Here is a 13,365-nt window from a genome sequence, read left to right on the forward strand (position 1 = left end):
AGAACACTGGATGAACTCGGCAGGATCGATGGAAAAGAATAAACAGTCAACATTTCGAGCTGAAGCCCTTCTTTAGGACTGAGAAGGAAGGGGGAAGATGCCAGAATAAAAAGATGGTGGGAAGGGAAAGAAGCTAGCTGGAAGGTGATAGGTGAAACCAGGTGGGTGGGAAAGGTCAAAGGTTGGAGAAGAAAGAATCTGATAGAGGGGAGTGGACCATAGGAGAAAGGGAAAGAGGAGGGGGACCCAGGAGGGAGCAATAGGCATGTGAGAAAAAGTAAAAGGTCAGAGTGGGAAATGGAGGAAGAGGGTTGAATTCTTTACCAGAAGGTGACATCAATATACATTCCATTAGGTTGGATGATACCCAGATGGAATATAAGGTGTTGCTTCCCCACCCTGAGGGTGGCCTCATCCTAGCACAAGAGGAGACCATGGACCAACATTTTGGAATGGGAATAGGGCATTAAAATGTTTGGCCACTTGGAAGTCACCTTTGTGACGAATGGTACGGAGATGCTCGATGAAGTGGGATAAGCGCCTGGAGGGAGTTAGTGGGGAGGGACAAATGGACAAGGGAATTGCGGAGAGAGTGACCCCTGCAGAAAGTGGAGGGGTGGAGGTAAAGATATACTTAGTGGTAGGATCCCTTTGAAGATGGTGGAAGTTGTAGAGGATAATGTGTTGGATGCAGAGGTTGATGGGGTGGTAGGTAAGAACAAGAGGGATTCTATCATTATTAAGGTGGTGGGAAGATAGAGTGAGTGCCGATGTATGGGAAATGCGGGGGATGTGAATGAGGGCAGCATTAATGATAGAAGGAGGGAAACACTGTTTTTAAAACATGGAGGAGATGTCCTTGAATGGAAAGCCTTGTCCTGGGAACAGATGCAGCGGAGGTGAAGAAACTGAGAAAAGAGATTCCAGCCATGACCAACCTCAGTGCACTTTATCACAGTAGGTGTGTGTGCCACTGGGGTGATGGTTGTTGAAGCAGCTCATGTTGCTCTTGAGCATTGGTATGGTTGTTGCCCTTCTGAAGTGGGTGGGAACCTCAGAATGGAGCAGAGAGAGACTGAAGATGTCCTTGAACACTCCTGCTGTTGGTTGGCACATTTTCACTACCAGGTATGCCACAGGACCTGACACCTTGTGTGGGTTCACCCGCTTGAAAGAGGTTCTGATGTCTGTCTCCAAGACAGAGATCATAGGGTCACCAAATGCTGCTGGGATTCACATGGGTGTAGTTTTATTCTTCCTTTCAAAGTGTGCATAAGAGGGGTTGAGCTCACCTGGGAGTGAATTATCACAGCCATTCATGATGTTAGGTTTTACTGTGTAGGCTTATTAATTTTCTTTCCATTATCAAGATTGTTAAAAATTCTTTACTTGCGACATGGCAATTATCAATTTGGCATACTGTCTTCATTCCTCACGATATGGCTTCCCTAGTATTAAATACACCTTGAGTCCACTTTGCTAACACCTCTGTGTTTTGTCTCCATTTTTGTGACTGCCTGTCGCTTCAATTCTCTATGCTTTCTGCTCTTGGACTTGATTAATGAAGCTGAAGGCACATTGTCCCATCGTTCTGTTAAGCACTTTCAAGCTTGCAACCCAACAGTAGGTTCAGCAATTTTTTGAATCATTACCACTGCTCCGATTTTACTATGGTGGGACCTGGTCAAGATTCCATTGTCATTACTTATTTTGAGGTAATCGTTGTTACCCTTGGAAAACACAGTTCTCATGATAATATAAGTGCCATGGAAGGACAAATTTGCAGAGAAAGATCATATTAATATTTCAGCTTGGGAATCTTTAATTTGTGGCAAATTGTTAGCATCCTATTGGTAAGAAATTGGGGGGGAGGGGAGGTGATGGGTGAATGGCAGATGAAGCTAAGTCAATACACTGCTCAATACAAGAGGACGTGGCTTTAAGGTAAGGGGTAGGAAGTTCAAAGGGGATATTAGAGGAAGGTTTTTTACTCAGAGAGTGGTTGGTGCGTGGAATGCACTGCCTGAGTCAGTGGTGGAGGCAGATACACTAGTAAAGTTTAAGAGACTACCAGACAGGTATATGGAGGAATTTAAGGTGGGGGCTTATATGGGAGGCAAGGTTTGAGAGTCGGCACAACATTGTGGGCCGAAGGGCTTGTACTGTGCCGTACTATTCTATGTTCTAATACTCTTTAAAGGAGAAGGATAATCACATGAAAAATGCTCAAATATAGGACTGAGAATTTTGCTCCTTGACATTAGTACTTGCCATCATTTGTTTGTGGAATTCCATACGCTGGCAGCTGAGTCTGCAAGTACAGCAAATCCTTACAAATAGGGAAAAAATTGGCAGCCTGGAGATGTGGAAGTGTAGCTTATTAATTTTGATTTAATTATGTTTACCTTCAACTACTTTTAGCGATGAAAGACTTTTAGCTTGCATTACTTGGCTTCACGAAGTCTTTAAACATAGAAAACCTGCAGCCCAATACAGGCCCTTTGGCCCACAAAGTTGTGCCGAACATGTCCCTACCTTAGAAATTACTAGGCTTACCCATAGCCCTCTATTTTTCCAAGTTCCATGTACCTATCCAAAAGTCTCTTCCACCTCCACCACAGTCGCCGGCAGCCCATTCCACGCACTCACCACTGTCTGCGTTTTTTTAAAAAAAACAACTTACCCCAACATCTCCTCTGCACTCACCAGCACCTTAAACCTGTGTCCTCTTATAACCATATAACAATTACAGCACGGAAACAGGCCATCTCGGCCCTTCTAGTCCATGCCGAACTCTTACTCTCACCTAGTCCCACCGACCTGCACTCAGCCCATAACCCTCCATTCCTTTCCTGTCCATATAGCTATCCAATTTAACTTTAAACGACAACATCAAACCTGCCTCAACCACTTCTGCTGGAAGCTCGTTCCACACAGCTACCACTCTCTGAGTAAAGAAGTTCCCCTCATGTTACCCCAAAACTTTTGCCCTTCAACTCTCAACTCATGTCCTCTTGTTTGAATCTCCCCCACTGTCAATGGAAAAAGCCTATCCACGTCAACTCTCTATCTATCCCCCTAATAATTTTAAATACCTGTATCTAGTCCCCCCTCAACCTTCTATGCTCCAAAGAATAAAGACCCAACTTGTTCAACCTTTCTCTGTAACTTAGGAGATGAAACGCAAGCAACATTCTAGTAAATCTTCTCTGTACTCTCTCAATTTTGTTGACATCTTTCCTATAATTCGGTGACCAGAACTGTACACAATACTCCAAATTTGGCCTTACCAATGCCTTATACAATTTCAACATTACATCCCAACTCCTATACTCAATGCTCTGATTTATAAAAGCTAGCATACCAAAAGCTTTCTTCACCACCCTATCCACATGAGATTCCACCTTCAGGAAACTATGCACCATTATCCCTAGATCCCTCTGTTCTACTGCATTCTTCAATGCCCTACCATTTACCATGTATGTCCTATTTTGATTTGTCCTATCAAAATGTAGCACCTCACATTTATCAGGATTAAACTCCATCTCCATCTTGCGGCAACCATTTCAGCCCTTGGAAAAAGCCTCTTACTATCCACATGATCAATGTCTCTCATCATCTTATACACCTCTATCAGGTCACCTCTCATCCTCCGTCGCTTCGAGGAGAAAAGGCCAAGTTCACTCAACCTATTCTCATAAGGCATGCTCCCCAATCCAGGCAACATCCTTGTAAATCGCCTCTGCACCCTTTCTATGGCTTCCACATCCTTCCTGTAGTGAAGCGACCAGAACTGAGCACAGTACTCCAAGTGGGGTCTGACCAGGATCCTATATAGCTGCAACATTACCTCTCGGCTCCTAAATTCAATTCCATGATGGATGAAGGCCAATACACCGTAAGCTTTCTTAACCACAGAGTCAAACTATGCAGCTGCTTTGAGCGTCCTATGGACTCGGACCCCAAGATCCCTCTGATCCTCCACACTGCCAAGAGTCTTACCATTAATACTATATTCTGCCATCATATTTGACCTACCAAAGTGAACAACCTCACACTTATCTGGGTTGAACTCCATCTGCCACTTCTCAGCCCAGTTTTGCATCCTATCAATGTCCCACTGCAATCTCTGACAGCCCTCCACACTATCCACAACATCCCCAACCTTTGTGTCATCAGCAAACTTACTAACCCATCTCTTCACTTTCTCATCCAGGTCATTTATAAAAATCACGAAGAGTAAGGGTCCCAGAACAGATCCCTGAGGCACATCACTGGTGACCGACCTCCATGCAGAATATGACCGGTCTACAACCACTCTTTGCCTTCTGTGGGCAAGCCAGTTCTGGATCCACAAAGCAACGTCCCCTTGTATCCCATGCCTCCTTACTTTCTCAATATGCCTTGCATGTGGTACCTTATCAAACGCCTTGCTGAAATCCATATATACTACATCTACTGCTCTTCCTTCATCAATGTGTTTAGTCACATCCTCAAAAAATTCAATCAAGCTCATAAGGCACAACCTGCCCTTGACAAAGCCATGCTGACTATTCCTAATCATATTATACCTCTCCAAATGTTCATAAATCCTGCCTGTTAGGATCTTCTCCATCAAATATATAGTCTTTGAGAGATTGGACAAGTAAATAGTTCATCTGTTTATTGGCATTGAGGAAAAAGACTTCAGAGCAGAAAGATCTGTAGAAAAAAATCCAGTAGTTCAGATGTTTGTTTGGAATGTGAGCTGGGAATCCAGTGTATGGCTGGGGTCTGAACTCTGAGCTGTGGCTGGTGCCAGGTTTGGGGTCAGGAATGTGTGTGGTTTACAATTGGAATTAGTATCTGGAGAACTTGTATATTCTTCGCACCTTTTTAAACTGGATTGACTAGAAATTTTATTACCACAGTGTAGTATGTAAAAAAAATATTGAATTAAATGTTTGGCTAGTGGTAAGAATAACATCCAAAAATGTAGTGCAAATGCTACCAAAGTCCCAAGAGTTGCAGGATTATGTAAGTTGTACTGTGGTGGCATCCGTTAGCTTTGCGATACCATGGATCTGCGCCTGGAAGTTTCCAGGGTGCAAGCCTGGGCAAAGTTGTATTGAAGACCGGCAGTTGCCTATGCAGCAAGTTTCTCCTCTCCACGACACCGATGTTGTCCAAGGGAAGGGCAAGGGCCGATACAGCTTGACACCAGTGTCGTCGCAGGAGTTGCCAGAACGAGGTTGAAGGCAACGTCGGACTGTCTTAGGGACTCCAGCTCCAGATTTGTCCTCAAGGTTTACTCCTGAAGCCCTTCCCATGAGTGGGTATGGCCGCAAGGCAGAGGAGGTTTGAAGTCAGAGTTTTCCCCCTCTTAGATAGATTGCCTTCCCAGGCTGACGAGCTCCATCCACCTGAAAGATGGTTTGATCAGTTGGGCAGGAAAGTGAAAAATGGAATTTAATGTATAAAAATATGGGATACTGATATTTGGGTATAACAAAATCAAGAGAATAAGCAAGAGAAGGGAAGGTATTGAACGGTATGGAAGAGCAAATGAAGGTTGTTCTGTATACCCAGGAATCTAAGTAGCAAGAAAGGAAAATAAGAATGATATGTTGTGCTTTACTAGTTGAGACATACAATATAAGAGTAGAGGGGTTGTACGAGAACTGCATACAACACTAACTTTTCATAAGAATGGCATGATCCTAGTCCTAGTACTCTGCTACCTGTAAAAAGCACTTTTTCCATCGCTTTCTTTCAAAATCTTCCCTTTACCTATATTCATACCTGAAATTCATGTTACCATTACAGGTAGCTTGGATTTGTTTTGGTAGAAAATTCAGGTTATAATTATCATGTCAACTTGAATCATTAGGTGCTTTGCTGTGTAGACAAACAAGGAATACTGTCCTGGCCTAATCCCAGTCCAGAAACAGTTCTGTTCTTCAGTGGACGTGTGGAGCCACCCCATGATAGCCTAGAGGACCTGAAAGATGACTTATCCCTGCGATCATTTTGTCACACAGAGATGGAAGAAGAGAAGGATGAGGTAAGTTTCTTCCTGATATGTTAGAACCTGAGCTGCTATTCAGACTGCCAGTTCTACATCTGTGTGGCCTACAGGAAACTTTCATGTTCCTATTTAAAAAATTTTTAAACTTCCATTTTTAAGTAAAAATAAATTGTTATCTAAAGTGTAGATTTAAAAACACAATTTTCAAATGAGAAATGTTAGGTAATTGCAATAATGATAAGTTCATGTATTACTCAGCACCTGAGCATGCCTCACTTCCTGCAGTGTGTTGTAGGGCAGCAGTCCCCAACCACCAGGCCGCGGACCGGTACCAGGCCACAAGTCATGTGCTACTGGGCTGTGAGGAAACGATATGATTTGGCAATATGAGTCAGCTGCACCTTTCCTCATTCCCTGTCATGCCCACTGTTGAGTTTGAACGCACGCGAGGTCATTACCCGCGCGTCATCTATGTCAGCGCAGGAAGGAGATCAACTCCTCGAGCTTGCAAATGATGGCGGGCTGAAAAGTATGTTTGACATAGCATCTCTGCCGGCATTCCAGATCAAAGTCAAGGCTAAATATCCTGAGGTAGTCAGGAAAGCACCGAAAACGTTGCTTCCATTTCCAACATATCTCTGCAATGAATGCAACGAAAACTAAATTGCAGAACAGACTGGACATAAGGAAACCCCTTTGAGTATTGCTGTTTCCCATCACCCCTCGATAGGACCGTCTTGTTGCAGGAAAACAAGCCCAGGGCTCCCACTGATTCAGCGATATTGATGCATTGCAATGATTTTATATGTTCATACGAGGAAAATATGCGCTGTGTGTTTGATATCCAAATGTTACTTAAAATGTTATGATGCTATTATAAGTGACTTATATAACCATGTAACAATTACGGCATGGAAACAGGTAATCTCTGCCCTTCTAGTCCATGCCGAACGCTACTCTCACCTAGTCCCACCGACCTGCACTCAGCCCATAACCCTCCATTCCTTTCCTGTCCATATACCCATCCAATTTTTCTTTAAATGATAATATCGAACCTACCTCTACCACTTCTACTAGAAGTTCGTTCAACACTTCAAGCTCCCCTGCCCTCCTTGATAATTGTCTTATCGCTATATTCATGTGAGGAAAATATGCGCTGTGTGTTTAATATTAAATTCGTTAGATAAACCCTTTTAGAAACGAAATTGAGTGTATTAGCCACTTATCACCTATATTCTGGTTGTGATTTTCACCCCCCCCCCCCCGCCGCCGCTGCCAACAGAATCGGCAAAAACAGTTTTTAAGAAATCGGCACGTAAACGCATGCGCAAGTTACACATGCGCACTGGTGCCCGCGCAAGGCTTCATGGTCATTGTAGTCTTTCTCGGGGTAAACCCAACGTATTTGACTGCTACTCTTGTACGTTGGTCAGTCCGCAAGAGTATTGTCAATATGAAACCGGTCCGCAGTACGGGAAAGGTTGGGGACCCCTGTTGTAAGGTATGCCTTGAATGTGTTTTTGATGTTTCTGTTTTACTCCACCTTTCATGGTGCACAGACCTGATTCTTCCCTCAGATTGCATTCATCATTAAACTTGTTTCCACATCACTCTGGAACAACAGATGACCTGTTGCTCTTTTCTCCATCCTTATCCTTAGCATGCTTCTAAAAATAGGTGTGGTTTGAGTAGGAATCAAACCCTGGGCTCAATGCCTGTATGATATGTTGGACGGGCACTAAATCAGTAGGGGTGTGAAACTGCTTTGAGCAGAGCACAACATCCATTGTAACATTTCACTGACTGAAGATTCGAAATTACTGTCTTAGGTATTTAATTTTGTGATCTAATGTTGCCATCTTGGGCATGTCAGCATTCAGGAACTCAATAGAAGTTTTGAGTAAATGGAGTAAAAAGTCCAGTGGCAAGTCTGGGTCTGGAAATGAAGGGGTACAGATTTCTGGTTATGGCAATAAATCAGAGGGAAGATGAGAAAATTTTTTGAGTTATACTCAAAATTCTATGTCTTTAAAGAGTGAAAACAGATTTAATAATGTAAATGGTAGTTGAATAGGTATTTAAAGAAAATAAATCATGTATCATAAGAGCAGGGGGATGGCCAGTTATTCAAAGACAAAGTCCTTGTATGCTTCAAAATTGTTCTAAATGAGTCAACTTTTTGACACTTAAAAACTCCTAGCCCAGGGAAGCTGATGCCCTATTGCCCAACACCGGCCTGGAATTTGTGAACATCACCAATGAGGATGGACAGGAGAAAGAGGAAAAGATTGAAAGCACTCCACGTTCGAGGAAACGTAGTGACAATCGACGATGTAAGCATTTGTCAGGGTCCAACGTCAGCTTCAGCAAAGACACAGAAGGAAGAGAGGATGATATGACACAGGTAATGAAGATTAAAATTATCTGAGATGTATCTGCTTAACCAAGTGTTTTTATTTTTGAATAAATTTTTTATCCTAGTTTTTTGTTTAATAGCTTAGATTTGGCCAGAACTGGCAATGGTTTATAACTCAAAGATTATTTTCCAATTTAGATTCAATCTGACATCAGTACTTTATCCGTCAACCATCTTTCTACAGCAGACCTTGATACTACAAGAAATGTGTCATGTGTACTAAATTCATATATATCTGATTCTGCACATATTGCAGATGAGTGGTATTGGTGAAGACCTGGACTTGGAAGCAGAAGATTATATCTGTGATTACCACCTGGAAATGCTGAGTCTCTCACAAGACCAGCAGAACCCGGCCAGTATTCAGTTTGATGACTCGAACTGGCAACTCCACATCTCTTCGCTGAAACCATTGGGTCTCAACATCCTCCTGAATCTCTGTTATTCCACTGTTACCGAGCAAGTATGCCGCTTCTCTGATCACTTGTCCAATATCGCCCTGCAAGAGACATCAGGCACAGCCATGCCAGTCCATGTTCCTTGGGGGCTCTGTGAATTGGCCAGGCTCATAGGTATGTGTCTAGCGTTTCTAAGGTGCCTAATGTGTTAATTTTAAGATTAAACATCTGAGGTTATTTAACACTTGTTATCCTAATTTTATATTTGAATATCTGCATATGTGTGACACCCTGTCATTGCCATCTTTAATGAAATTTATTACATTGCATTGTACACTAATTTATAATTTAATAGTTCATTCATAATTTTAGATAATGCAGTAGTAAATGACTGCCCAAAACTGTTGTTCTGATTTGCATGTAAAGTACTCACTTCTGGTGTTGGTGCTCAGTCCTTGGATGTAGGCTTCATGTCATATTTGGTTTATAAATTAGTCTTTTGCAGCTTGCAACCACGCTATCATTTAGAATACTAATGCATCTACAGTATGTGAGAGAGAAGTTGCATGTATATTATATTTTTGCAGATCCAGAATTTTCAATAGCACTGAATTTTTTTTTAGATCAGTGGTTCACAACTTTTTTTCTGCTCGCAGCACACATGTGACTTTTATTTACCTCTGTGGCCCTCATCCTCCATAGGCTCTGTTAGTTGCTAAAGTTTTTCTTTGGTTAACTATACTAATTTAATATACAGTCAATGTTTTCACATATTATAGGTATTACATGTTAATTGTAATGTTACCAGTGTATATGAAAATTAAAACTATTTAAGGGCTCAGAATAACAGGCTGACCTGCAGGATTTGAATCAACATACATAAAAGTTGCTGGTGAACGCAGCAGGCCAGGCAGCATCTCTAGGAAGAGGTACAGTCAATGTTTCGGGCCGAGACCCTTCATCAGGACTAACTGAAAGAAGAGCTGGTAAGAAATTTGAAAGGGGGAGGGGGAGATACAAAATGATAGGAGAAGACAGGAGGGGGAGGGATGGAGCCAAGAGCTGGACAGTTGATTGGCAAAAGGGATATGAGAGGATCATGGGACAGGAGGCCTAGGGAGAAAGAAAGGGGGAGGGGGGAAGCCCAGAGGATGGGCAAGGGGAATAGTGAGAAGGACAGAGGGAGAAAAAGGAGAGAGAGAAAAAGAATAGTGTGCATATAAATAAATAACGGATAGGGTACAAGGGGGAGGTGGGGCATTAGTGGAAGTTGAGGTGAAGTGACACTCACCTGTGGGTCGGCTGGGGTGATGTACTGCATCCAGTGCTCCCGATGTGGCCTTCTGTATATTGGTGAGACCCAACGCAGACTGAGAGATCGTTTTGCTGAACACCTACGCTCTGTCCGCCAGAGAAGGCAGGATCTCCCAGTGGCCACACATTTTAATTCCACATCCCATTCCCATTCTGATATGTCTATCCACGGCCTCCTCTACCGTAAAGATAAGATAAAGCCACACTCAGGTTGGAGGAACAACACCTTATATTCCGTCTGGGTAGCCTCCAACCTGATGGCGTGAACATTGACTTCTCAAACTTCTGCTAATGCCCCATCTCCCCCTTGTAACCCATCCGTTATTTATTTATTTATTATGATATGTACATATTCATTCTTTCTTTCTCTCTCCTTTTTCTCCCTCTGTCCCTCTCACTATACCCCTTGCACATCCTCTGGGCTCCCCCCCCCCCCCGTCCCTCGGCCTCCTGTCCCATGATCCTCTCATATCCCCTTTGCCAATTAACTTTCCAGCTCTTGGCTCCTGTCTTCTGTCATTTCGGATCTCCCCCCCCCCTCCCACTTTCAAGTCTCTTACTAGCTGTTCTTTCAGTTAGTCCTGATGAAGGGTCTCAGTCCAAAACGTTGACTGTACCTCTTTCTAGAGATGCTGCCTGGCCAGGTGCATTCACCAGCACCTTTTATGTGTGTTGCTTGAAATTCCAGCATCTGCAGACTTTCTCGTGTTTGCAGGATTTGAATGGTGCATTTTGCATGGTCAAGCAGGAGCAGAGAAAGCGATTCACATGCCTTATTTGCATCATTAACATATTTTTCCATTCATTTTATTCAGGGTTCTAAATAAATTATGTTCATATTTTTTTATACTGTGTATTTCAGTAATATTTCATTAAGACAGGAAACTAGCGGCCCATTCAGAAACTCTTGTGGTCCCCAGTTCCTTGTTTTTTATTACTTATTGTCACTACAAAATCCGGCATGGCTTCCTGTTGGGGGGTGGGGGTGGGGGGAAGAGGTGGTATATGGCCTAGGTTGAGAACCGTTGTTTTGGATGATGCAGCATTCGTATATGTTTATTGAGGAAATTTTAAAATCAGCTTAAATTTCCCAATTTTGCTTGTAGTATGTCAGGTTGCATCTATATCGTTTATTTGCCAAAACTTGTTGAATTGTGAATGAATGCAAAAGAGCCTAAACATAGTGAACAGTTTTCAATAATAACTCAAGACAATGGCCACAGCCCATAGTTGTAGGATGACCTGAGGAGGGAAGAAAAGAAATTTTTGAAGAAAACAGAAACAAATTTATTGTTGTTGTTTTTTTTTGTAGGTTTTACTCCTGGTGCTAAAGAACTTTTCAAACAAGAGAATCATCTGACCATGTATCAGCTTCCAACAGCAGAGATAGTCAAAGAACCAGTAACTCGGCGACTTTTGAATGTAACCAAGAGGCGACCACCACTCAGTCACCTGATTAGCCTTTTTGTGAGAGATACAGTAACTGGTGAATATTAATTTCAAAATACTTGAGTTATAATGGGGGAAACTTTCCTCTAGTGCTAACCTCTGCCACAAGCCATAGTAATGGGCCTCGCATTCAGCTGAAATCTCTTTGTTGAACCACTTCCTCAAATATCTTGAATAAAACTCAGAAAAATAGAGACTTGGTGAGAACACTGATAGATGAATTTCATACCAACAAAAAACTTTCACGCCAAGATATAAAAATGAGATTATATGATGATAGGTCAAAGGGCCTCTTTCCCAGGTGTAAGACCCCAAACATTAAATCAGTACTAGCTCATCTTGTAATTTACCTTTTATGTAGAAGACTTCTTAAATTTTTTTGGACAAAAATGTGCATCATTTTTGACTAAGCAAAATTTTAAAGATGTTTTTGCTATTAGCAAATCTATCTAAATGAAACTGTCTCAGAATCCGTTAACAAATGAGGATGATTTTCTTAAAAATTGTAAACTTTTTCAATACTTCTCACTGTCACATAAATGCAGAAACATTAAGATAAAATAGGTATCAATATTATTAAAAGTGACCTAAAAAAGTTACTTCAATAATTGAAAGATAACACGTAAAATTCAACCATAACATACCTTATTGAAATGCAACACTCACAACATGCTGGAGGAACTCAGCAGGTCAGGCAGCATCCGTGGAAACGATCAGTTGACGTTTTGGGCCGGAACCCTTCAGCAGGACTCATGAGTCCTGAGCGTGTTGTGAGTGTTACTTTGACCTCAGCATCTGCAGAGTATTTTGTGTTTACTTATTGAAATGCATCTGCTCATGCAAACTGATAGAGTAGATTGTCCAAACTTTCATGCCGAGTAATTGGATGCAGCATAGCCAGTGGTTTGGAGCTTTTGCATTTACATGGGTGTTGCAAATTTTACAGCAGTTATTTGAGTAACTAGCTGTCAAAATCTAGTAGAAATCCAGGCTATTGTAAATCAAGGAGACCTTGCTGCATTTCACATGTCAAAACATCACTAGGAAATGGTGTATTTTGGAAGTTTTCAATGTATTTGATGGATCATTTGGCACACCGATCTTTTTTGTAAAACATCATTTTAAAGTTTAAGCAGAAAGTGAATTAAAACTTAATTCGCCAAAACTTAATGTGAGCTCCCAGCATATGAATTTGGTAGGTGAAAGACCCTGTTAATCTCCTGATATTGGTTTATTTTAAGCTGTATTTTAATTGACTTAAGAGTGATGATATTATCTGAAAACAGTGCATGCATATACAAACCCCATTTCCAGAAAAGTTGGGATATTTTCCAAAATGCAATAAAAACAAAAATCTGTGACAGGTTAATTCACATGAACCTTTATTTAACTGACAAAAGTACAAAGAAAAGATTTTCAATAGTTTTACTGACCAACTTAATTGTATTTTGTAAACATACACAAATTTAGAATTTGATAGCTGCAACACACTCAACAGAAGTTGGGACAGAGGCATGTTTACCATTGTGTTACATCACCTTTCCTTTTAATGACACTTTTTAATCGTTTTGGAACTGAGGATACTAATTGTAGTAGATTTGCAATTGGAAATTTTGTCCATTCTTGCTTGATATAAGTCTTCAGCTGCTCAACAGTCCGTGGTCTCCGTTGTCTGATTCTCCTCTTCATGATGCGCCATACATTTTCAATAGGAGATAGATCTGGACTGGCAGCAGGCCAGTCAAGCACACGCACTGTGTGTCTACAAAGCCACGCTGTTG

The 13,365-nt window shown here is 41.7% G+C and overlaps 1 protein-coding gene across 7 annotated transcripts in view; it reads left to right on the forward strand.

The window, feature by feature from the left end:
* Positions 1-13,365, forward strand: part of tmem94 (transmembrane protein 94) — a 166,996-nt gene that overhangs the window by 71,465 nt on the left and 82,166 nt on the right. For all 7 annotated transcript variants that reach the window (XM_063030944.1, XM_063030943.1, XM_063030948.1 and 4 more), the window contains 4 exons: positions 5,870-6,043; positions 8,208-8,411; positions 8,680-8,995; positions 11,448-11,621. In XM_063030944.1, coding sequence (XP_062887014.1) covers positions 5,870-6,043; positions 8,208-8,411; positions 8,680-8,995; positions 11,448-11,621 — 868 coding nt within the window. The remainder of the gene's footprint in view (positions 1-5,869; positions 6,044-8,207; positions 8,412-8,679; positions 8,996-11,447; positions 11,622-13,365) is intronic.

Source organism: Mobula hypostoma, chromosome 22 (genome assembly GCF_963921235.1).
Source record: "Mobula hypostoma chromosome 22, sMobHyp1.1, whole genome shotgun sequence".
Lineage (NCBI taxonomy): Eukaryota > Metazoa > Chordata > Chondrichthyes > Myliobatiformes > Myliobatidae > Mobula > Mobula hypostoma.